Below are 27153 nucleotides of genomic sequence, written 5' to 3'. Positions count from 1 at the left end.
TCAAATTTGAAAACTTTTTTTTTTCACTGCCATTGAACACACAGCATGAGTTATTGTCTTGTCATTGTATTTGCTGCTTATTCTCTTAATGTACTGCCCTTTGCTCAACCATGTATTGTTTCTAAATGTGCTTCATAACCCAGTTGGACTGGATTCCATGTTACTAAGAAGGAGGAGGTTTGTCTAAGGCTCCACCAACTCGTTGTTTCTATATTCATCACGTAATAAAGCAGCCTGGGGTCGTGCACTTTGCCCTCTTGCCTCCCCCCAACACACACCCACACACACACACCCCCGCACACACACACACACACACACACACACACACACACACACACACACACACACACACCCGCACGCGCACACACAAACACACACACACACACACACACACGCACACACACCCGCACACACACACACACACACACACACACACACACACACACACACACACACACACACACACACACACCAAAGGTTGCTTCATTTCAACATTAAAACAAACACTCTACTTCCCATGAGCATCTGAGAAGTCGCGTGTTTCTCAACTTGATCAACGCCAGTAAAACCGGACTAAAAATGGCTGATTATCAAGTTTTGCATGTGAGTGAGTTCAGTCGTGATGGGAAGCTGCATTCTTGTAAATTTACAATATGATTGATGTAGTTTCAGAGCGGGGTGAGGAGGGTGAGGTGGGGAGGGGTAGCCGGCGCTCCCCTGCTGCTGCTGAGTGAGCTGGAGACCTGCGGCGGGACTCCAGTTGGTTGTGTGCTCAGACGCAGCAGCAGCGCGGCAGCAGCAACATCCTAGTGGCTGGACTCGGGGAGGACGCATGCTGTCAGACCGGATCTCCTGATCCTGGTTGTCTTTTGTGTCCCGCTGCGTTTGAGCGGACCAGTCCGAACGGGAAAGCGGGAGGAAACAAAACGAAAAAAGAAAATACTCTAAAAGCTTTTGAGTTGGGAATACTGAAAAAGTGACAGAAGCTGGACACTTTTTCCCTGTTCGTTGTGGTTTCCTTTTTGGGGGGATTTATTGTTCGTATGAGTCGAGCTGGGATCTGTTCTCCACAGCGGAGCTCACGCCGTGTCTGGTCCATGGATTTCTATACTTCTCTGGGAATTAAACTGCGTCGCTTTTGAGTTCCTTTCATTCTCTTTCGACGCGGGTTGTTGTTCGACACCATGATCTTCGCGCTGTTGTATTTTCTGCCTCTTTTAGGTAAGTTTAATTGTAGAGGAAAACAAACTTTGGCCTCGTTTTTCAGTAATAAGAGGTGAGATTATTTTTTTTTAAAAAGTCTCCAAACTGTTCCAAAACAACAAACCTCTCTTAAATCAGTTAAACTGATTTTAAAACAAACAAACTGCGACCTAGAGCTTCATAAAAAGCTGCTTTTAAAATCTTTAAGCTTTCATGTTTGCTACATAAACAATCAAACCTTTATAGATTTTTGGTTTTCATTTTCTTTACATCTGGTTTATTTTCACTGTACATTCCGCCTCCAGATGTGCTGAGCTGCGCGGAGGAGAACCTGCGCGCTGGCGCCTCTCGGCTGGACTGCGTGCGGGCCAGCGAGCAGTGTCTGCGGGAGCAGGCGTGCAGCACTAAGTACCGCACCATGAGGCAGTGCGTGGCCGGTGCCAAGGAGAGCAACTTCACCCAGGTGACCGGCGTGGAGGCCAGGGACGAGTGCCGCAGCGCCATAGAGGCGCTCAAGCAGAGCCCGCTGTACAACTGCCGGTGCAAAAGGGGCATGAAGAAGGAGAAGAACTGCCTGCGGATTTACTGGGGGATCTATCAGACGTTACAAGGTTTGTGCTATTCACAATAATAAGAAAGACATTTTGTTTTTGTTTATTTGTTTCTTCCTGTTACGGTTGAGTCCTGGGGCATCTCCAGAAAGTTTTCTATAAACCACCCAGTATCATCAGATGGCACACCAGAACCGAACCCTTTCCAGATTTTTTAAACTAAAGCTTCCAATTTAAATGTAGGTCTTATTGAAACAAACAAACAGTCCTAAAACAGAATCATTTTCAACATTCTTTGTGTTTTTTAGTATCTACATACCAGAATTCTAATAAGTTGAGATGCTGGGTCCTTAAATTAAAATGAATATGGAAATATTGAGATGCTATCCTAGCTGGACCCCAGTTAGGTAAAATTGGTCTGCATTCTGGACGCATAGAGACTGTAGGTTGATGCGATGATTTGTGGCATCTTGGCTAAGTCAAATATGGATGAGGCCCTGAGCAGAATTTCACTTGAGAACCAACTTACAGCTAATTTTTAACACTTAACATGTATTTGGGTTGAGTTGATGAGGTTTGTTCTCTATAAAGTAAAAAGACTAATACTTTTCAGTCTACTGACAGATATCATGGCCGATTAGCAGCAGAAATGTTCAAATTCTTGTTAAAATATAAAGATACAGTGATTATTAGAACCAGCTGATTTTTGTAAAAGCAAACTTCTCCCCTATTATTAAATGCATCAAAGCTAGGAGTTGCAAGAACATGCAATACAACAACATGCATGTTTTCAAACACTTTGGTTTGGAAGGCTACATTAATATGGATTTATGATTAAGGGTTGTAATCTTGTAATTTCTTTCTTTTCTATTGGCTTTATAAGAGAGTTGCAGCGATAAATCGGTCCATGTTTTCTTAATTTTGGGAGATCACATAACAAACCAATTTTATATACCTTTTCAAAGGTCTGAAAATCAGGAGATCTGCTCACCAATCATTACTGCATGTGTACAGTTAACAGTAGTCACTCCATTTTTACCAACTTTGCCACTTCGTGGCGATATTTACCTACTTTTCAGAAAAAAATTGGTTTCGGCCAAAACTGAAATCGGCAAGTCAAACATTTTATGTCAGAAAACTGATATCAGTGCAGCCCAAGTTTATAACTTCGCCTCTATTGAGAAAACCTGCAGCATCTTATCATCTTTTACAGGTCAGATCTCAAAGTAAACAGGAAATTGGTTTTGGCCTGGTAAATCTTGATCAGTGCATTTTTAATAAAATATGAGTCTGTTAGTCTACTTTTAAAATCTAGTTAAAGGTAGATTTTAAAATCAACCTAAATGATTCTAAAATCATTTAGGTTTTCAAGGTTAGATTCAACTACTTTAAGTGCCAGCAGGGGGCCCTAGGAGTGGCAAAGTTACTGCTTAGAGCCACATCATCTCTTAAGCAATCATGAACGAAGGAGGCACAAACTGCCAGCCTTATCTGCTTGCTTCTATGATCCAAAATCTGGGTGTATTCAATGGGCATTGAATACACCCCAAACACTCACATAAACACAACGCAGAACCAATACAATCATTCCCAAACGAATCAGGACCCCCCCCCCCTTGATTTGTTTGAGAGATCTGAGTTACTTCTTGACCTCCTGAATTGCATCCCCTGCAACTAATGAAGCATACTGCCCGCCACCCCTCCCCCGCCTAGTGCTGTCTGTGGCATCCTGAAGTGTTGCTCTTAGCGTCCAGCTCCTTGCCTGTTTCCAGTTGTGCAATGCAGCTGACCAACCTGCCTAATCAAGCGTGTGGCTGTGTGCCAGTGTGGAAATCGACTGACCCAAATTACCCATGTCATATGAAGGCCAACACGAACCCCCACCCCCCGTCTCCCCCATGAGAAATGATAAATACACCAGGAAGTTGGGTGTTGGTATGCAGCCATGTCTCATTGTGTTTGTTTTGGTTGCAGGTAACGACTTCTTGGAGGAGTCTCCGTATGAACCGGTGAACAAACGTCTGTCAGACATCTTCCGCCTGGCTCCCATCCTGGGTAAGATCGCCGAGGTGTTCTCTATGTCCTAAACGGTGACACACCCACGCACTCACATGCATGCACACACACCGACCTTTCAGTTTTATCTGTGTGAAGAAGTGCTTATCCTCGCTCTCTCCTCTTGTTCTCACCCTGCATGTGGGCTGGAAGCGATCTTGCATGGGGAGCTATAATTCAGAGTCTCATCAAGCAGCAGATAAAAAAGGCCTTAGACGTTGTGCGTGCGTGTGCGTGCGTGTGTTTTTCTGGTGCTGGTTTCTCTGATTGTTCTCTCTCATCCTGCCTGCTTGGAGCCACATGTTGGAGAGTGCGTGAGCGAGGGGAAACTCAAAAGAGCATGACCAGCATTTTTTCAGTCGAGCCAAGTGTGGGAGCCGTTCTGGCCTCTAGATGGCGGTGTTATTCCCTTGTTTGGATCTGGCTCACTCTGTTGTGCTGTCTTAAGTTTTTGAGCACTGCGCAGCAGGTGATAAACTTTCTATCACATCAAGTAGGTCTGCTTGGGTTTAGATCTTCAGAACATCTTAATCAAAATGTCCTGACCCATTTTGACTCATTTTGATGAAGATGGAGCCTATTCCTTTGTAATTTTTGGGTAGTTTTGGGTGATTTTTTTTTCTTCAGATCCACGAGAACAAATCTTTAGCTAAATTGTGACTTTGTTTTTTAATTTTATTCCAGAAACATCTCTTATTTATCTGGCTTTTCACAGTTACGTGTTTCTACTAATGTGTGTATTTTAATGCTCAAATGACAGAAAAAGGCTCATTTCACCTCAAAGTTCATCTTATTAAAGAAACTGACTGAGTACTTAGTGTTCTTTAGCAATGTTATTAAAACCAGGCCATTGAGGACAACAAAAATCTGGATTACACTTCAAATTGGTCAAAAAATGCAGTAAAAAGTGAGACTTGGTGTGTTTTGTTGGTGTTGGTATACAGCTCTGGAAAAAATGAAGAAACCACTGCATTGAACCCTCATGGTTGTTCCACCAAATTTTGATTTCTGAACTCTTCCTGAGTTAAAATGTTCGTACTGTTTCTTAATGAATATGAACTTGCTTTCTTTGCATTATTTGAGGTCTGAAAGCACTTCATCTTTTTCATTATTTTGACCATTTATTATTTTCTGCAAATAAATACAAAATTTCTGCTTGAAATTTCAGTGGCATACTGTCAGTAGTTCACAGAATACAACAACAATGTTCATTTTACTCAAACATGTACCTACAAAGAGTAAAATCTGAGATCTCATCATTTTAAGTGGTCTCTTAATTATTTCCAGAGCTGTATTTTACTTATCAGACAGATTACTAACAACACATAGCATACGTGTGAAATCTGGTCACAGATCACACACAGGGAGCAGAAATGAATGGATTAGGATTAAAATGTAAATAGTCACTCCAATTTTTTTTCAGTTGTATATGAACACTGATCTGCTTGTGAATCACAAAATGAATCAAAACTAACAATTTCTGCTTATTCATCATCCATAAATGCAAAAAGAAAAATAATTGGAAGTTTTATTATGCTACTGATTAGAAGCTGGTATATTTTCTCCTTAGTATGGGTATTACTGATGGAGTCATATAGCAGGATCACAGAGTGGAGATTTGAGGTACGGAGGCTGCAGATCACTAGAAATAGAAATATCCATATTGTAAATATGTTAGGGTTAATGCAAATAATATTCTCTGGGGATTCATGTTTTCTATAATTATGCATTGTTATTCTCCTTTATATTAGAAACTCTAAACCCCCTTTGTTTATCAGAATAACTTCTGTGTCTGTCAGTTTGTTTTACTGCTTACATCCTCATACTTTGTTTGTAAAACTGCTTTGTTGTTCTATTGCGTAAAGCTTTAACTAATTTAGTTTTGTTTTAAGTTTCTCTTAAGAAACGAAAATTAAAAAAAGATTAAGGTCGTTTGCACCTCAAGGTTTGAAAAACAGTTTTGTACAGTTTAGAAATCAAAGAATCCAAAAGAAATACTTTATGGCCTATAATACTCTAAGGCTTTTGGATCACTGAGTGTTGTGACACGGATCAATGCAGTTTGGTCGTTGCATCATACTAGTGAGAAGGCTGACATGATACAGTAGGCTGTCTCGCATCATAGATCCTCCTACTTACCTAGGAATGGGTCTGAGTGTGCTTCACAATTTCTTTAAATTTTGCTCAAACGTTTAACATGGAGTCATAGTAACGCAAGTGCAAATGAAATGGTGAAACGGCCCACATGAGGAATGTTGTTGGAGAGCAGGAGCCGGTAACAGGAACATGGGATGGACAGATGGATAGATAGTTGTGGAGGCTGAGGAGGTTAAGGGTTAATCAGTGAATAGCAGGGGGAAATCTAAATGATCAAGGTGGCCACAGACTTGTAAACCCTGGGAACAGACAACCCCTTCCCTCTTTTCAAGGAAATTAAAGGGCAAGGAGACAAGAAAGGGATCAAGAAGTTGTTTTTTTGGTCCTTTAACCCATAATAATTTCAGTTTCTTCACACAGCACACTGATACAACCTGAGAGCAATAGAAAGAAAGACAAAACAAAAAAACAAACAAAAAAATAACATCCCCGAAAATGAACGAAAGAAACATCACACACATTTAAAAAAAAAAACTTTGCGGTCACAAAAATACTGTGGAGCGTCACAAATTAAGCAACTCTGTATCGAAGCAAGCAAACGTTATTTATTTATTTTTTTTGCCAGTCCCAGTCTATTTAAGCAACTACTCCTGGTTTAATATGTTACATCACGATTAAATACACACTGTCATCATTATCATTATTATTGTCTACATGTTGAATTTTCTCTACTGTTGGAGTAATGCTGTTTTTGTTATTTTAAAAAAGCAATAATATTTCCTTATACATATAAATGAATCTGCTATTATTAGCATAAAGTAAAAGGGGAGGACACTCACAAAAAAATGTCGTAGATTGCTTTGCATGTTATCCATTTTTTTAGATAACATGGTGATAGCATGCATCATGTCAACAGGACAAGCCATAATGATCCTGTTGTAATGAAGCACTCGTCTCAGAATCACACCACTAATCTGTGGTGACACTAAGATATACAGCAGTGCTGAAACACTCAGACGACACTCTGCAGCGTGTCCAACAGCTGCTCCCAGAGACACACCCACAGATATCTGCCTGTTACCATCAGACAGCCCCGCTGTGGACTTGGCCAGTATTAATCGAATAACAAAAACAGGTCAAATAAATCTGACAGCTGATTAATAAGGATTACAATTAAGACAGAAGGCTTTTTCAATAAAAAGCCTTCTGAGAACTGAGATGAACACATTAATATGTGTTCATCTCATCACCCCATTAGAGATGAACATGTTAGAGAATGAATGCATGGATGCATGCATGAATGGATGAATTTCATTAAATGCAGCATTAGAAAGGTTTAAAAAAGTATTAAGTTTCACCTGCTGAAACCTGCAGCTTTACTGTGTGTGAACCCAGATTTCTTGCATGTGTGTCCAACATGCCGCGTTACTGCTGGGTTTGTTTTGCTAATTATTTTCAGATCTTCACCAGGGGCAGAGTGCCTTTTGCCTTTTCCCCCTCTGGAGAGTCCAGTGAGTCACTCACTTCTCTGCTGTGAAACACAAGCAATTACCACAGCAGTAGCTTTCACTGGTGACTTCTTATAAAACACACTGTCACCATCTTAGCTAAACGGAGCCATGCTGGCATACACACTGTCAGCACTTAAATTCTTCAAGGGCTTGACAGCATTCTCAACAGACTTCAAAATCAGTAGAGATTGAATTTATCTTCGTGTACTGTTTGCAGCCAGTCACATATACCATGATAAGAATTTTGATTCATGATTGTTACAATAAAGTCCAATGATATACATTTAAAAGACCCCAAAACCGTCCTCATTGTTGGAATGGGTAGCTTTACAATTTTCTCTAGTGTTTCTTCAGTGAAAGCCTCAAAAAATACCTACACATTTCAAAGTACACTTACTGTCTGTAGCTTAGTGATATAAATCACACTTCTTTATGTCACTGGGAAGAGCAGTATTTGTGTTTGAAGGGTTATAATTGCTGTGACACATAGTCATGGGGTTACCTAAAAAAGATATAGTAAATACTTATTGTCACTTTTATCATTATCAGGATAATACCACAAAATACACTGATAAAACTTTTAATTTCTTATGTGCAGTCAGCTCAACAGGAAAAGCAACCTTTCCCCCTCATTTTAGGAAAATTAATGTGAAATGAGCTGGGTGAAATTTCTAATTTCCTTGTTAATTAGTTTAGTGTCGCCACCTGTAAACATAGAAAAAAATAAACAATTTAAAGATTCAACCAGTTGTAGAACAACTAATAGGTAGTCATCCTTTACATCTGTGAGCCAGCTTTACAAATCTTTAATCTTTATATTCTGATGCATCAGATTTTTATGTAATTTTTGTTTCAATTTTTGTTTTGAACCTTTTGAATTTTTATTTTAGCTTTCCATCGGTCTGTATCTGAATATGCTCAATTGACTGCTTAAGACTCATCTCATATTTTTTTTGTTTGCATATTCAGTACTTATCTCTTCATGCTATCTTGTTTGGCTAACTGCTTTGCTACTTCCTTAAACTTTAAGGCACTTTGATCATCTTCTTTTTTAATACTTTGCAAGTTTACTCACTTTTATCACAGATCCACTTCTGTACTTACCATGCTTTTTTTTTCATAGACTCTTATTGTTTGTTGCTGACAGACGTCATGTAGATTAATTACACACATGGATGTTTGACAGCCTTTATTTCTGTTAATAAAGGCTTACAGATTTTCTGCTTACAGTTGATTAAAACATGACATTTAAAATTAGAATATTTCATCAAATGAATTTAAAAAATGGGTGTAAATGAAAATGTTTTTAATACTTGCTTAATTTTTCTTCTTAAAAATATTAATCTGATAAATTATTCTCATAAGAACTCAATCTCATGATATGAATATATTAATTTTGGGGGGAAATATAACTTAAAGTGGTGTCAAGAGTAAAAATCATTATAGTTTAAACTTTTGAAATGGTCTGATTGGAGACACCAGCAATTTTTGAGGCAAGTAACTATTTTACTTGTATAAGTTATGTGTATGCATGTTCCCTTGTCTTCTCATTTTGACTCAGTGGAAAAATAATATAAACTTTTATGATTTTTCTGTAAAATTTTCATTGGTAGATTCAGTCACTGTGAGAATACAAGAATTTCATTTATTTTTGGTAGTTCTGGAAGACACTAAAGAAACAGATATTCATGAGGTGCAACATTTCTTTCATCCTAAACACAGCAAATTTTCTAAATCAGTAATCAGTGAGGTTGGCCTCACATGAAGAGGAAAGAAAATAAATAATCATTTATCATTGGGCCGCATGACTTTCTGTAACCTTAAAGGGAGGAGAACGCCGAGTTTAGACAAAACGGTGGACTTTCTTTCGGCGGTTGGCCATGTTTATGAGTCAGTGATCCATGGTGACAGGAGCGACACAGAGACACGCAACATTAATGTGAGATTCAAGTGGACTCAGAATTACTTCCACACCAATTGGCTCAGAGTGCAGAAAATTTGATGTGGCCCAGGAAACAGATGAATACCAAGCCTGGCCGGCTTTCTGCTTCTATATTCATAAAGAACGGCAGCTACATCTATATCATGGGTTTATGTTTTGGTCAGATGCACAAAAAGTAGGAAGTCAGGATTTTGTGAATCTCCTAAAACAATAATTGATACTTTCTGCAGTTGACCCCTGATTTTCACGAGGCTTGAGGACCACAGCTGGATGTCAGTAGTTAAAGTCCGTAAATACTTGAGATCCTTTCTAAAAATGCTTACAGCTATCTATTTCACTTCAGACTCTACATATACTTTAATATGAATTAATACACAATTTTGGAAACTACTGCAGACACAAACATTGCAGTCTTCCTTCTTTCTGCACTTGGGGGTTCAGCCAATAGCATTGACAAAGAATATGAATGGAACTCCTAGATTGGCTGATGTGCAAATGCCAGCACTGTGTAGCGCTGGGCCCTGGCACTTAACCCTCCTGATGATGAGATTATTTGGAATCTAAGAGTTTTTGACGCTGTGTGTGATCCAGCAGGGTTGACTCTGCATGTGCTTTAACCAGTTTTTTTTTTTTGTTTTTTTCACTGTCACATTGAATTTGACAATGTGACAGTGTGTGTGTGTGTGTGTGTGTGTGTGTTTTGGGAAATGACAGCCTGACGGGACAAATTCCCCACCCGCTTTCCTACTGTTCAACTACAAAATATACATCAAATATGTAGGTCAGTGTTCCATTGTTTTTGACTTGTAATCAAAAACAAGTCTCAACAGCCTTGATTTAAAGGAACTCAGTGTTTCATCATCTCTGCAGTTTTCTGGAAGTTTGTTCCAGAACGTTGGTGCATAAAAACCAAATGCTAAGCTTACCAAGATAAATTTTCTTTGAAATATTTTAGAAATGCTCTATGAAAAAATAAGCACTGAACTGTAAATAGATGAGTGCCCACTCTCATGTATTACGTATTTTTTTATATTTAGATGCTCGTTTTTGGTGTTTTATGTTAAGAATATAGATGGGCTTATATGACCTTTTGTAGCTCTTTAGCATTTCTCAAGTGAAAATTTAGCATTCATACTGGCAGCAGTTACCTTTAGCCAGCACACATAAACAGTGTTTAGGAATTTGACAATGTGACAGTGGTTAGTGGTGCGTCTTTGCATTACATCTCTGGAACAAACTTCCAGGAAAATAGCAAACTGCCAAAACACTGATTATAGTCAAATCAAGATTGCTACTTTTGTTTTGTAGTAAATGGAACATCGATAAATATATTCACTCAATAATTTTGATGATAGCATTTCACAAACATAATGTCTATGACTTGTTTCAGAATTGGTTACTGTATAATAGTGTTTTATGGAATAAAGCACTTTGAACTGCCGTGTTACTGAAATGCACTGCACAAATAAACTTGACTTTTAAACTCTTGATCTACTTTTAAATCCAGTTTTATATAAGTCAGAGTTATCTGTTGCCTAAATTCAGCTAAAGTTTTATACGTGTTCATCTCCAATCCATACATGTAATCCAAATCTTTGTAATTAATAATTCCCTCTTTGTATGTTGATGGCCTGAAGCTTCGTCCTCCTCTCAGTTGGATCTCTGTGAAGCGTCCACTCACCACTTATAAGCCCCAAACCAATGCAGCTCAATACTGTATCTTTTCCTTGTGTCAAGACTTCAAATAAATCTCGTCATATTCCCTCCCACAGCTGAAGTGAACCTTGAAGCAGAGCTGCTGTGTGTGTGTGTTAGGAGTGTGAAAACATCTGTAAGCGCATGGCCCCGGCTGTCAGTCTTCAAATCCCCTCACGTTGATACAGAGGGGCCGAGAGGCTGTCAGCTAGCACCGCTCCACCGCTGGCTGCAGAAGAAGTCAGTCTCATTATAAGCTGCCAGTGTTTAGCGATAAGCCTGTCTGCTGCTATCTTTTTATGTCTCCATGTCACAGAATGTTCCGTGACTGAAACGGGATCTTTTTGTGTGTTGGAGAGTATCCTGTAATTTCTCTCCAGCAGGAAGTTTGGATTGTTTTGAGTTGTGCAGAATAGCTGCATTTTCATTACAAATGTGCAGAAAACTGTCAGTTTTCCACTAAAGCTTTAAAATACAATTTTGCAATTAAACAAGAAACTAAATTAAAATTACTTGTGAAGTTTGTTCACACAATAGGTTGATAAAAATATGTTGTGCCATGATCCTACCACTACTTCCTTTTGTCTTCTTCTTGGTTAGCTTCTGGACTTTTGAACACTGATGTTCAAAAGTGTTTTCATTGGAGTTTTGCAAAATAAGCCAATTTAATATGACCGAAAAAAAGACCTTTTTGTAGTGCCAAAATTTTTTAGCAAAAAGTAAGAATTCTTTTTAAAGATTACCGCGCTTCCATTGAGCAAATTCATTTTTGAAGTGTATAATTGCACAATTACATGGTCAATGTAAACACAACTACATCTGGCTTGCCTCCAATAGACAATACCAACTCACACTAGGGTTTATCCAAGAGCATGCTTTCATCAGACAGTTGGTCATGTTGTTCATATCTTCTTTCTATACAATTATACGTGAAGACTTTTTGTCTAATTAGTTCTTGAGCCACAAGGTCTGACGTTATTAAAACACAGTATTTCTAAACTAAGTAAAATCAGCCTCATAAAACTGCAAAGAAGCTTCTATTTCAGAAACTCCGCAGATGTTTTCACAGGTTGACAGGTCAAAGAAATCTTTAAAAAAATAACCTCAAACACACAGGATCAGTTTCAGAAAAGTTTTCATCCACGGAAACCTTGTTCTAAACATGCCAAACCTACAGGGGGCAGTGTAGCGCTAAGCTAAAGCCTATATCAGCCAATCAGTTTCCTTCAAAATAACCACAATTTCCTGGTAGGATTTAAACAAGGCATCTGGAGGTTCTTTTGTGTGGATAAATATAGAGGTTGAACTACTTCAACCTCTATATCATAGAATATGATATTCTGACATAAAACATATGATGTTGATTGGGAATCATGTCAGTTAAGTATGTGGATATATTGACACGTTATTTGTTGCACACAGTAATGTGTGGAACCCTGTATCTCCATTTTCTTATATCCACATATGAATACAAATACAGAGATTTTGCAACACTTTAGTTTGGTCTGAGATTTTGTAAACAATTTTGATGTTAAATAGTTTCTCCATTATTTCTATTTTATTTTATTTTAAATTGCCTGAATTAGTTTTGTCCACCTATTTGATGAAAAACACTTGGAGTTTGTTTGGAAATGAGTAGTTTTTGAACCGTTTCAGTGATACTCAATCTGTGTCAGACTATACAAGACATACAAAGACAATGTAATCATCTTATGTTAGACTAGACTAACTACAAAACTATAAAACTTGAATGATTACTACATTGATTTGAATGAAATTAAAAATGACCAGATTGACCTAATTAGCTTGTGTTTTGTAAGAATGAGTTTCCTGGTTTGTTTTTGGGTGTTATAGTCAATCATATGATCAAATATGATCATATGTATTTGATATGATTTATCATATCAGCATTTATAAAAGCTTTTGCATCGTTTCACATGAAAACTAATCAGTTTGCTGCCTAAATGACTCAACTGCCTGAACCTAATCTCATTCTAGCAACCAAAATAGCTGCATGTCATCACTACAAACATTCAAAAGATGTATATAAATAGCCCACATTTAGTCATTTCAATTACATGCAATGAGTTTTGTATTTAATGTCAGCTCTGACCTGATTCTAAAGGTCTTCCTTTCTAGGAATTGAAGCAGATGTTTACACCTATTTATGAGAAATTATTTCTAAACTTTTTCCATATATACAGTAATGTATGCCCTGCACAGGTTAATGAAAAAAAAAAAATAAAATAAAGTCAAGATGAGAAAATATAAAGTATAAGAAATGTTCAATAAAGTTAGAAGGACCAAAATGGAAGAACACAGTAGTGGATATTTAATAATGAACTGAAAAAACAACTTACAATAATATCAAAGAATACAATAGAAGCCAGAGCACAACTATAATGGAAAAGGATCCAGCAGGTCCAAGATTGAGAACTTAAACTATGAGGTGGAAACAATAAATGTACCAGAAGAACTAATTGTAGGTGAATGGTTGCAGCTGAGGAAGGGGGCAAAAGCACAAACACAAGTCTAATGGAACTCATACAAAACACAAACAATGAGACTAAATCAGTTAACATGGTAAGAAATAAGAAAAACAAATAATAAAGAAATGATCAAGATAGAAAATAACTGAAGCTACAGGTCCAAACACCAATGGATTGAAATAGGTTGCTCATTTGTCCACACCCTTAAAAAAATAGTTCACAAATGCCAAAAGTCCTACTAATTTATTGAATAGGATTGAAACAATTCCTCAAGAGATTCGAGTACCTCGATTATTAAAATTCCTCAAGGAAAATGTATCTGTCTTTGAAGCTGCCTTAAGTTATATTTTATTTAGCTCACTGTGTTCCGGCCACGTTATTACTTGCGTTGCGTAGTGCTTTCACTTCCGCCTGAGTTGTTGACAAAAGCTAAGTGTTAGCAGCTTAATGTCCAGTTTTCAAGTTCGGCCTGGGAGGGGGTTATTGATTGATGATAATGTCTGAGTCTTTGTTGTTTTTCGGGAGACCAATGAACATCATTAAATGATGCTTATTGGCAGCAGCTTTTATCCTCCCGGAGATGCTGCCAGGTAGCCGGTTCAGAGCGAACAGTGGGGAAGAGCACTGCAGGTGTATTTATACAGGTGAGCAGATATGAACACTGCAGATGGATGATTATTGCAAGCAATTTATTGTTGGTGATGCTCAAATGTGAAAAATTGGACTGATGTTGATATGCGATAGTAATACTGCTGTCATGTTAGATTTATCAACATTTAATTTGATCTCTTTATTTTATCCAATTACTCAGTTAATCATAAGAATAATCGATAGATTACTCGATTACTAAAATATTTGTTTACAACAGCCTGAATATTGACTCAGATGTGTAAACCTTAAAGTCTGCAAAGATGTCACAATGTTAAAATCTTGGGTCAATAAAAGCAGAAAATGTGCAATAATAGTGAATGCCAAGAACCTAAAACTAACTGGTTGATATTGTGAAGACTCAACAGGGACTGGTTAGAAATTGAAGAGGCTGCAGGCATTTCTGATTAGAACAGCTTGTATTTTGGAATGACAACAGTCCCCTTTACTCTTATATGTCGGACCTATGAGCAGTTATGAAGACCAAAGTCATTTCATCGAAGGAATCCCTACCGAGAAAAATCCTCCAATAGTCTTCTAGGAGTATGGGTTATAGTCTGATGCTACGAGCAATTTTTGTGCAAGATTTGCACAAATTTCACCAGAGAACTACTAGCCACAGAAAAATACAGCATGCAGAGGTTACTATTGTTCCAATGGAAGTGGGTTATCCCTGGATTCACCAGGAGAAAATTATAGCTTTGGAATTGCCTAATCAAAGCCCAGACCAAAACCAGAAGATGAAACTTCTACTAGCAAACCAGTAAATTTACCAACATAGAGTTTGGAATAGACAGAGATTTCTACTAAAGGTCATTGATTGGGAAATGTTGAAATTTAAATCCTAAAAACCTCACATTTGATATTTTTAATGCTTACCATACGTAAACATTAGGCCTTATGTAAACATAATTTTACCACCGCAAGGAATCTTTAGTCTGACTAGTTCAGATTTTAGTTCTGATTTTTCATTTCTGTGTATTTTGTATGGCCTCACAGACTCAACTATCCAACCTCCTCCTCATTAGTTTGCTTTGTTAAAGACTCCCAGATCCAGTGCTGACATTACTGTCCCTGCGCCTTGAAGCCTAATCAATAAAGCACTGTGTTAGATTGGAAACTTGAGGCCTTGCCTACAAGAATTTATCGATTGCTCAGTTTTTCCCCTCCTCTGCTGCTCCTCTTATTGTTTTCTGCTCAAGCTCTTCCGTTCAGGACAAGATCAAAGGTTCTATCCTAAGGGTGTACCATTCCAGACCAAGTTACACTCTGAGAGAAACACTTGTCCTGTTTGGGGTTTTTGTTTTCTCTGACCTTGTCTCATCTCTGTACAGACTTATTTTTCACAAAGAGACTACTGTCATATTTGAATACATAATTGTGTAAAATATATGTAAGACCTAAAAGGAAAGGTTGTAAAGAAAGTTAAAACTCTGCATTGTGAAAGGTAGTTTTTATAGTACGTCAATAACTGTTAGCTTCAATGGCCCAGGTAGAGATCCGTTTTAGGGAAGGTCAAAAGAACACTTATATTCAATGACTCATTGAAAAACTCCCAACCAACCTTTTAAAATTCCTGTTCCCAATGGGGTCTGCATGTCGTCTGGCCACTTAATTGTCCACGCTGTTTCAAAAATGACACATCCAGCTGTGGGCCTGTTGGCACTTTGATTTTTACCAGCAGCTCGCACCAACAGGTTGTCAGTCCAAACGCCAACTTGCCACACCATGAGCCAAGAAAATCATTTAGTAAAAAAGGTGACCAGGTTTGAGTCCCTCTGAGAGGCCTTAGATTGGATGTGAAGTCGAGGGGTGATTCATCATACTTAATAAATGTGGCTGACAGCTGAAATCAGCAGGAGGGAGCTTGTGCCAGGTCTGCCTCCCGCTTATTCTTTTTATACTGCATGCAGATATGGACTATTAACTTTTCACATACAGCTGCAGACTCCTACACAGATGGTTATGTATGAATTAGATGCTAAGGCAGTGCAGAGAGACTCAGGTAAGGACTGTGTTGTAAAAGTGTACAGCGATATCTTCAAGGTATAAGAAAGATATGAGTTTTAAGTTCTTTTTCCCTGATATTTCGCGTGTAATCAAGCATAAAAACCAATCATTGCCTTTTTAAAGCTGATGTCTCACTGGTACTTATCTTGCCCATACGCTGACTGTTGTATCAGACAATATGTAAGTGGGTGGATTTTGTGGAAATCACTTGTTTGTATGTAAAAACAATTCAGGCATCTGTTGAGATGCTACACCAACATCATATCTCAGTCTTGATTGAAACATTATGTACAGGTTGTGCCGTCCCACAGGTCACTGGAGAGACTGTGTATCCATTTTGACCTAGGAACACCTGGGCTTCCCTGGGAATGAGCTGGGTAATGTCTCTGGTGAGAGAAATGTGTCCCATTTGCACCTGTTATGGCTGGGAGATAGCAAAGTTGTAAAATTGTTGACTGATTTTCAAAACCTGAGAGACCCTATACATGTTGATTAAAAAAAAAAAAAGAATAAACCTGTAGGTGTTTTACAGCACATTTAACATACCACACCACGGACCAATTTCACTCACCAACATTCAGATGTCAGATGGGACATCTCACAAAATCTTGAGACCAAAAGTGTATTCAGAGTAAATAAACATAGTCGACTGAGAAGAAGCAATGGCCATAACTCGCAGACTATTTTTAACAGTGAAAAAAAAAAAAAAAAAAAAAGAGATCTCTGATGTCCAATGGATTTTCTGGTGCATTATGGCAGTTGTTTTGTTTTCTTAATTTGAATTCCCTCCAGTGCTACCATCACAGTGATTTTCCATTGGCTAAAGATCATATTTAACAAATTGTTATCATGGCAGGAATATTGTTTAAGATTATTGAAAGGGTCATCTTGATACCTGGGGCATCCTTAAGATTGTTAAGGGATAAATGGGGACAAAAATCATGAACATCTTGCTGAGTGAACTCGGCTTTAACTTTGTGGCCCAATCTTGAATAAGGACAAAACAGTGGTTGGTTCAAGATGGATGGATATTTTGTTCCTATTAAAACAAACTATTTATTTTAAGTGTGTTGTGAATAATGGGCTTTGTTTGAGCTTGACAAGATGTTAAGGCATTGCTTAGAGGTGAGTTGAAACAGGGGCATGGAAAACCACCATTACCAAGTATAGACATGTTATTGAAACCAAATTAATCAAAAGTATGTTCAAACTCCATGCATTATGACCAAATGTTTTTTCTACAACCCAGAAAGTAGAAAATACTTGCCATATGTCAATGATGGGATTGACATTGTAGAGATTTTTTGTTTGTGCCATCCCAAGATGACCTTGCACGAGAAACTACTTGTGTAATTGTTTTCCTACTTTTAAAATCAGTTGACACGAAGATTCCTGGCCTTGTTGAGTATAAAGTAAAACTTAATAAAGATACAGGTACTGAACAAGTCAAAAGCAAAGGAGATCTCTAGTCATTTTCTGTTCTGGATGTGGGATTGACAGTTTCCTTTCAGAATGTGCCATGCTAAATTGGCAGAGCAAAACACAATGTGGTGAATGACCACTGGCAGGTGCCATAAAGCCATGGCTTTGTGTTAATCTTTTGTTTTAAGCTCTCAGCTGCACACAGTCAAATCACAGGATTAACCAGCCCTGGTCGAGCCTTTAGGGAGTTTCGTTTGTCCTGCAGTTTCTTAATAACGTTCTTAACCAAAGCTAACTATTCTGTGCTCAGATACTTTCATACAATTTCATTCATCTGAGTGGAATTTCCTCGTTGCTTGTAGTTATACAAAACAAAAAAAATAAAACAAAATCACTGTTTGCCCCGAAACGTTATCAGCAGTACTATTTAATCGAACCAGTTTTGCACTTTTTTGAATGGAATTTCCTGTGAACATTTTATTGAAATGCTTCGGAAAGCTTAGACTCAATGACCTTTGAGGAACATTATGGAAATAAGAGCCTGCTCTAGCACTTTTGATCTTAAATACTTTACATTTCCCTCATCTGTACATCAGCAAAAAACAGTTGTTACAGAGGCTTGTTTAAGGCAAATATTAGTTTACAATGTGCTCTCAATTTGTTGAGCTCTGGAATTTATTGTCCTATTCAGCCATGATTTTTGTTAGTTTTGATAGATTATAGATAACTGATTTCCAGTGTTTCCTTTGGCATAATTTCGTAAACTTTTTCAAAGAAGCTCTTTTTCCAGCTGCTGTCACATACTAAAGAAAACTGTCTTTGCCTGCAGTTCCACATCTCAGTCTTGATTGAAGCATTATGTCAAGCTGCAGGTGTTTATCCGCTGGCAGCTGTGACATTCTAACTCCTAGAATGCCACAGCTAAACTCTTTATTCCGAGAAGAATAAACATTTTTCTGGTAGTGAAATTTCACACCTATGCATGAGGTGAAGGTTAATCCCAGATCTTTTCTTGATTTTTAAGCTTTAGTCAATTCATTGTGGCATGTACAGGTATTTCACATTTTGCCATGTTACAACTGGACCGGTCTGCGGTGATGAGTCCATGTAGGACAGTTTACCACAATCCTTTATGGACTGTGGTAAACTGCTCTGAGCTACTATTTCCTCTGTTGTTTTTACAAGTTTGACCAAGATTGTGAAGCTGTTGGTGTGCTGTCACAGAGCTACCAAACGTTTTTGTAATTCAGTGCATTTATGTCTGTGTTAGAATAAAAAACAAATGTTTTAAGTCAGGTCAGTTGTTTTTCTGTCAGTATCAGTCAATACTAAACCTCAGGTATTTGCATTATATCTAAATGAAAAGGGGATAAGTGCAAATCAAATAAAAAACATTTGCACTGCTGCCAGATGTTTTTCTGTATATAATGTCCCCTCTTTCCCAGCACTTTTTTTGCGATTAGATTGATTATAATTGAATTCACAAGCTGTTCCATGTGCTCATGTTGGGTCAACAGCCTCAGCGGCCCTGATAAAAGCAGCATTTCTAACCCATAGCTTTTCTCCCTCTTCTCTCCCATTCTGTCCCTCATCTTTTGATCATGGAGCAGTAGCATGCCTGAACAACAAATAAGTTCTCAACACACACTCTCACTAATACTCAAAAAAAAGAAGAAGCTGAGATGAGCTTTTGTTCTGATCCAGCCTTTTTGCTCTCAAAGATGTTAAATAAGGGCATTGATACATAAATTTGCATTTGTTTCATCTATAACTATTGCTTTAGCTAAAAACCTATAACTACACGCCCCCAATTTGCAGAGCAACTTCAAGAGCTTCTGTTCTCCTGCTTGTTGAAACAAGCTAGCTAGCATGACTGTTCAATCGATTTGCTTTTGTGTACTCTTCACACATAAGTGGTCTAAACAGTGATCTATCTTCACTCGAATTGTGCAGTTTGTCAATTGGCAATTTAGCCGAGCAGTGCTCAGATTGTTCTTTAGCTGCAGCTCCTAATTTGCCGTTGTGTCGGTTGTGGAAGACTGCTCTGAGCAGGTACGGAGCTGCTGTGATTGTGGTTGATTAAAGCGCTGAAATCTTCTCCTCATAATGTCTGCTGCGAGAAAGAACTATACTCCTTGGTGGTTTTACAGGCTAAAGTTCCGCTTTCTTCACCTCTCCTATGTGGCGTGTCTTCAATTTCTTCCTGCTGTGTAACCTTAAACCGTAACACATCATGCTCCTTTGTTCACCTTCTGCCACCTTTTACTTTCATAGAAAAAACAGAAACCCAGAATGTTACTCTCTCCTCCTGACGAACTGCTTTCTGTTCCTGTTCTGCTGCCAGGTCTTCCCCTGAACCCTTTTAACCTGTGGGTTTCCCCTTTTGCTCTTTTGGTGTCTTGACCTCCCTGTGAGCCCTGGTGAATTTCAGTCGGCACATCTTTTACAGAGGGTGGGGAACCATGGAGCAGCTCTGCCACTTCAGCTCCAGGCAGGGGGCCTGCCCAGGGCAGAGTGTCCCAGGCAAGAGAGGCTACTCTGGGCAGAGGGAGCCCCTCCATGGAGCTTCAGGATCCCAGTAGAAACAGGAGGGCTCATCCCAACTGGGCCATATTGGGTAAAGAAATGTTGTGTCTTTGTGTCTGATCATGTATGATTGTTTTCACAGAAATGAAAACAAATTGCAAATTGCAATGTCACGTCTCACAGGCAACGCCTTGCCGACAATGACTGCCATTGGTTTTAGCTCTCAAGATAACAACATAATGGGCTAAATCATAAATAAGGTGTGATATATAAAACACAGTTCTTTGCTGCTAATTGTCAACACTATGACAACTAGACAACAGGATCTAAGTGTGTCCTTTTTCACAGGTCAGGAAAACTTTTTGTTTAAAAAGAAATGGGAAAGGAAAGTTAAGTAGAGCAGTTATGCTAGCTTGACTTTTACAACCTTAGCATGTAGATGTGCTGCAGAATTCAGCAACCTATACACCAACGCCTTTGCTGTGGCGCACCACACTAAATAAGTAATACCTACAAATCCACGTTTCATTTAGTTAACGTAATTGTTCTACTGCAGCAATGCGGCCATGGATGGTAATTAAAAGAATAGATTTTTTTTTGCCCTCCAGCGTTGTGTCCATGTGCAAAATTGTGGACATAAACAATAACATGCAACATCTATATTGACCCTTCCACATATGTCTACCTAGGAAAACTTATTTTGCAAAACATACTGCTATTGTATTATCGGCCAGGTTTTATGCTACATTATAAAATCTTTCTGGTTGATGGTTTACCTTTGATAGGTCGTCAAAGTGTTGACTTTGACTTACCTGTTTTCCTTCATAAAAGCACCATCGTCAGTTGTTTTGTACTCCTGATTTATGTTCTACTTTCAGCAGCAGGCCTTGCTAATCATGTCAAATGTGTGCTAGCCAACCTAGTGTTTTAAACGTAACAGATTTGAAGTCATTTGAGTTAAATTCTGTAAGTCAAACTGTGGTCATATCACCTTCAAGTACAGTAGATCTTCCTGTGCTCATTATCCTTGCTAAAAGTTTCACTGACAGTCAGAGTGTGGGTTCTGGTACATTGCACAGCCCAGTATTTTAACACTGAAAGCCAAATTCGCATTAACAGTGTTTTAAACCTCACCATTTTGTCTTATTGGAAATAAACCCATTAAAACTTCTTGATTATCTGTCCGGAACAACCGTTTTGTCTATCAGGATCATCTCCAACACATTTGTGTTTCTCCGTTCAGCTATCCAAGAAGAGACAGGGATGGATGATGTGAGGGGGAAGCAAGAAAAGGAGTGAGAAAGAACCAGAGGGAATGCTTGGTTTTTATGGTCCCCCTGTGCCATTTTGGATTATGAATTTCCATATTAGAGGGCAGTCACTCTGCGTGACCGCTACATTAGTTTTATGGCCAAAAAACAGCTGATTGAAGGCAGCGTCGGCAGGAGGAAAATTATTCATTTCACATCACAACCTGCTGAAAAGCCAACCTGCTATGTGTTTGAATTAATTTACTGCATTACAGGTTCATAAACCTGTGCTCAAACACAACTCCTTGTAAATGTATATATTCACAGCAAAGATCAAAAAAGCATTCATCAGTTGAGGAAGCGAGGCCACGTGCACAGAGCGTCATTTATGTGTGGATGTGCATTAGCATTCATTCACAGCCAATCAGAAACAGAAATGCTCTCAATTTGGCAAACACTTTTAACTGCAGGTTAAGGGATCAATGAGGCTGTGAGCTGGAATCACGATCATGGGGGGCTTGATTTCACTTCTCTACTCACCTGTTTTAATACTCATTCTTTTATTTAGAAGATATTTAGATTTTTTTCCAAGAAATCATTTGCTGACAAATGCATGGTGTCCTTTTTTCATTTCAAAGAAGCTGATCTGGAATATTTTCAAAGCTAAAATATCAACTTTTTACTGACAACTTTAGAAGCAGTTGCAGAAATGATCTGTTTCCTTTGCTTTGTCCAGTTTCCTAATCTGATATCTTGTGCCTTTAAAGTTTTGAAATAATGTATGTGACAGCTGCAGATGATTCATCTGTGTCATAGAAAGTATTCCTAAATATATTGCAACAATAATTCACTTGCAGTGACTGAATGAGGATTTCTGACAGTTAGAAGGAAGCAGTAAAATATATCTACTATTTTAAGTCTAATTGGACACTTGCACTTTTGAGAATTTAATAGCACATTATTGGTCATAAACATTCATATTAATTAAATTATATTGTAAATGACCAAGACACACATTATATAAACTAATCACATCCAGGCTGATGTTTTCAGGCCTTTACTTCTGGTAATTGCTGTTTTATTACTCAACCTAATCAAAACAGATATTTAGGATGAGAATATTAGATCAAACAATGAAAATTGAGGAAATGTTGACTTAATGAAAAGAATGTTGAACACAGTGGAATGAACTTTGATTGAAAGTTTGAACAAGCAAAGCTGACTGGGAACTCATGAATTTGGCAGCTTTTCTGTAACGTTGCGTTGTGTTTCTGCTAAGTAGCACAGCTGCAGTTCAACGGCAATATGGTATGCAGTGAAAGTGGGAAGACTGTGGGCAATGTGTACTCAGGCTTTATTGAAAGTGTTAAGACCTTCCTCCAGGCTCTGATTGGTTGTTTCTGAGAGGGAGTGGTACATTTCTACAGATGGCAGTAGGACCTCTGAGGAGCTTATGTTCTGTATTATATTCTACTGTCAGGACATAAAAACAGTTTGAACAAAAATGTAACTACTGAAGCTGTAAAGGTTGTTATTTTCAAAAGGTACTTTTAATCTGACAAATAAGCCTCAAGAAATCAAACAGTTATAAATCTGTCACACATTACATCAGATCTTCAGCCAGTTATAAATAAAGTCAATTATAAATACATTTGCTTTTAGAGTTTAATGGGCTCAGTTCAAATTAACCCCATTAAAAATAAAATTTACATATTTAAACTTTAAACATAAAACAGTGTTCATTTTTTAGAGACACTAAACACTGAGATCATGGATCTCATGTTAATGCTCCTGGGATGGGATAAAAACACACTGCAAATTATATGGAAAATATTTGATCACAAGTCTAAAAAATGGAGAACAATATAAGAAAGAGAATAATAATTAAAACAAAATAAAATAAACACTACCAGTAATTGGCTACCCTGAATTTTAAATTTCAGCGTCGTCTATAGAAAATTCCTTTCTAGTCAGTATCCGTTCAGGAGTGGTATCCCTTTCTCAGAAAGAATTCTCCTTAAAACCAAATGATTATGTCAAGTTTGTCATTGTAGCGAGACACAAAACTCTTAAAAGCAAGAACATTTTTGCTATGCTATTTTGTATTCATTATAACGAGAAAGTTTTCAATACAACAGGCAATAAAAAGTGCAATCAACTGTCGAATTGTTTCCGAAAGGTATTGCTTTGCTATTGAAACCTTTTTTGTTTGAAAGATAATATATTATGATTTTTCAATACATTTTCTTGTTTTGATAAGTTTTATAACAACATACTGCTCTTAAATTTATTCCCCAGCTCTGGCAGTTAAATACTTACTCATAATCAATGACACCTTGAAAATTTAAATATTGTCCATCTGTTTGAAAGGAAAATATGTGTGACTTAAGATTTTTTTATCAGTGCCGAACTAGTAAGTAAACCTAAATTTGTGGAAGTATGAAGTCTGTGACGTAGTGAATGCTGCTAAATCAGCTCCAAACACTGAAGACTGAACAAGCACTCTGCCATGTAGAGACATTCACATAATCCTGAATCCTACATTAGCTATGGATACAAATAGTTGTGTAGTTTAATGGAAGATTTGGTGCTGGAGAAGGAAAAACACGTTAAGAATGATGTAAATGTCCGTGTCGTCATCATCATCATATCAGATTTATCTGAGCTCATAGACATTTTTATTTTGACAAACCTTCTTAGAGATGAGTCTATGCAGAGTTTGAGCTTTCCACTTTTTGGTTTTGAGCCCTAAATGTTAGCTCTGTATTCTGTGTTTGTGTGTGTTTTGTGGCGGTGCGTTTGAATGTGGGAGTATTAATATGTGTGTGTTCCTGCAGGGATGCCTGCATTAGGATTAATTAAAACTTGAATCCCTGCACTCTGCAGCAGGAATTTGGATGCCTCCTAGGACTCAACTGTAAATATTGTTCCTCCAAAATTATCTCTGAAAAGAATCTATTGTCCCAGGTAATAACTGAGTGTTTTTGATGCTGCTTTGTTTCAGAACTAGAAGTGGTATAAAAATTCATAGCATGGAACATTGTATCAAAATAAAAAACGGGCACAGCTGTAAAGACAGATTAAATATCTATCTAATTAGAGAAATTTGATTTAGAAGAAGAAAAAATAATCTTTGAGGGCTTTGTATGACCATAATTGATGGAAAAGCAACTATCTTGGAAAAAACTTAAAAGTAAGCAGCACTAGAGTGGTTTGTTTTTAACAGAATACGTTAAACATGACTGTAGCTCCAGGAAGCACAGCTGGGCATGTTGCCCAAGAGAAAGCAGCCTTTCTGCTAACAAACATTAAGGATTATCACAGTAAAGATGTCAAAGTATCTCTCATATCAAAATGATGCCTGTCATTGGTTAGGATCAGAGCACGAAATACTCCAAAGAAGATTCTACACCATCCCAGACTGCTGTACGAACAGAGAATATCTATGTCAAAACCATAAGAGCTGCCAATAGAAATGTCCTTTTCTTTTATTCCCTCTGAGCTGTGTTTTTCTTCTCCTGAAATCTGTGTTGTATACAAAAGCTTCATGTCAGATTGAAAGTGCACATGTCAGAAAGCAGCTTCACCGTTTCTCTCTGACAGGTCAAAAAGCCTTTTTTTCCCCTTTTTCTTCTTTCGCTCAGAGAGTTGCACCTTTTCACAGAGACAATATGAAGTGCTTTGTGCAAGATAGAACCCATTTCTGTGCTGGGCGAAGACGCTAAGTTCTGGAGTTGCCTGGCAGGTAATGGTTTTTAATGACAGCCAGGATGAAAGGTAAAGGCCAGAAAAACGTGTGTCGTTCACAACAGTCAGGTGGATCAGTTTAGGTCATGATGGCATTTTCTTCCTGCACACTTACAGTATGAACTATGGTTTTAAATTTAACTAGTCATAAGTTACCAGGTGATCTCTGATCATTTCAGTCAAGAGTCTTCCAGTGCCTGTATATACTAATTACTGTAGTCCATCAGGTCCATATGATACTACTAAAATATAGTGATATTTTTGTTCACTTTGAAACAACATTGTGATACATAAACCTTGCTTTGATTTTATTAACTTTGTAAAGTATAAGCATGGAACTACAAGGCCTAATCTTTAATGACCTGATGGGAACAGGCAAAGTTGAGAAGCTTTAATGACTTTCTCTTCCACGGGGGACAGACGGTCGTTTTCTTGTGGCGTCTTCAGTTTAAAGTTTGACCATTTGCCAGTTATCTTTTGAATAAGCTGTGATCATAAACTGAGTGAGCATCAAATCTCCTGAGCCAAATGACTCAGAACTGCAGGAAAGAAAAAGATTATTTTACATCAGCATTCCCAAAAAGAAAGAAAAAATTGTGAAAGGCCGCAAAAGGAATCTTTTGAGATTTTCTTTGGATCAGAAATTTCTTATGAAAGGTATATAGCAAACGATATGTCTGCTTTCTTAGAAAGGTCATTAAACATAATAACATCACTGAAATGGTCAATTTCTTAATGGGAAGTGTGCAGCATTAGTCAAGAGCACTGAGTCATGATGTTCAGAAATCATGGGACCATTTTTTGATGTGGTAAATGCATAATTCATGAAAGTGATGCATCTGTTTCTGCTGATAGAAGAGGGCACTTCAAACCGTCTGAAAAGGCCCAAAGGAATTACTTTATTTTAAAGAGGTCATGTCATGGATTTGGTAATTCCCTTTTTTTTCATAGTTATCTGCACGTCCATACAAACAGAAGAAATTCAAAGTTCACATCAAAAAATGTTTCTGTCCAGAAGACGACTCTTGTTCCAAACATTGGAGTGATTCATTGGGCTCTTCATTATACAACCTGGTTTGTGGGTGTAGTTTGACACAGAACATGATTAAAAGCCTAAAATAAAAATAAATGCAGAAAAAGACTGAAGAGTGGTGAAGAAAATCTCATAAACCTCATGAATCCAGATGCGCCGATTATGAGTGTGTGTCATATTTTCTCTCGATGGTTTGTAAACCTTTGTGCTGATAACAAAATTAGCCATTTCCAGTTACTCTGATTATGGAAGAAAAACTGGAATATAGATTTTTGAAAAGCAGTGAAGCTGTTTATTCCCAGCATTTTTAAACAAGTGTTAAAGTAATTTAAAACATCATTTTAGTCAGGTATTTCATTAAGTGTCCTCATGATTAGTCTAGTTAGTGGGGCTAACTAGGCCCACTAACTAGACCTAGTTAGTATTATTATTTTTGTAGCATTACGAACACAATATTTACCTTTTACATAAATTATATAGAACTTCAACAATTAACCCAGACATTTCGAATGTCCAAATCATGCCTGCATGAAGGCTGTGTTTGTGACTGCCTTGGGATAAGATGAGATAATAAAGGTGATCACACATTGGGGCATACTTCACAAAGGACTTGGTGTTCTCAAGGCAGACATAAGTGGATTTCTGCTCAAAGGTCCATTTTATGCATTCATGGTGTTACACAGTGAAGTGCTCAGTGGAAAAACTTTACATCAATCTATTTTGTATGCGACATCAAGCTGATAAGGTTGATAGTTGGTTCTGTCTTCTGATCTAAATGGATTAAAACTTTGAACAGTGTGGCAATAAATGGCATTTATATGTGGATGAAAGGCCAAAACACCTAAACATGTATTAGTTTCCCCAGAAATCTGGCTAGGCCTCAGTTTCAAAATGCATTTCCTATATACTAAAGATGATGTTTGGATGCTCTCAACACTCACAACCATCTTTATAATTTAGTCAACCACATCAGC

General features: G+C 37.7%; 1 protein-coding gene across 2 annotated transcripts in view; it reads left to right on the top strand.

Moving 5' to 3' along the window:
- Positions 1-777: 777 nt before the first annotated feature.
- The window catches only part of gfra1a (gdnf family receptor alpha 1a), a 100359-nt gene continuing 73983 nt past the window's right edge, over positions 778-27153 (top strand). Inside the window, exons 1-4 of one of the 2 annotated variants that reach the window (XM_055023408.1) lie at positions 778-1221; positions 1509-1814; positions 3729-3809; positions 20073-20240. In XM_055023408.1, the coding sequence (XP_054879383.1) occupies positions 1185-1221; positions 1509-1814; positions 3729-3809; positions 20073-20240 (592 nt within the window). In that variant the 5' untranslated portion in view covers positions 778-1184. The remainder of the gene's footprint in view (positions 1222-1508; positions 1815-3728; positions 3810-20072; positions 20241-27153) is intronic. The other variant, XM_055023409.1, reaches the window with a different exon arrangement.

This window comes from Poeciliopsis prolifica, unplaced genomic scaffold (genome assembly GCF_027474105.1).
Source record: "Poeciliopsis prolifica strain line A6 unplaced genomic scaffold, Auburn_PproV2 SCAFFOLD100, whole genome shotgun sequence".
NCBI lineage: Eukaryota > Metazoa > Chordata > Actinopteri > Cyprinodontiformes > Poeciliidae > Poeciliopsis > Poeciliopsis prolifica.
The sequence above is the reverse complement of the archived record's forward strand: the minus strand, read 5'-3'. Positions and strand labels throughout refer to the sequence as shown.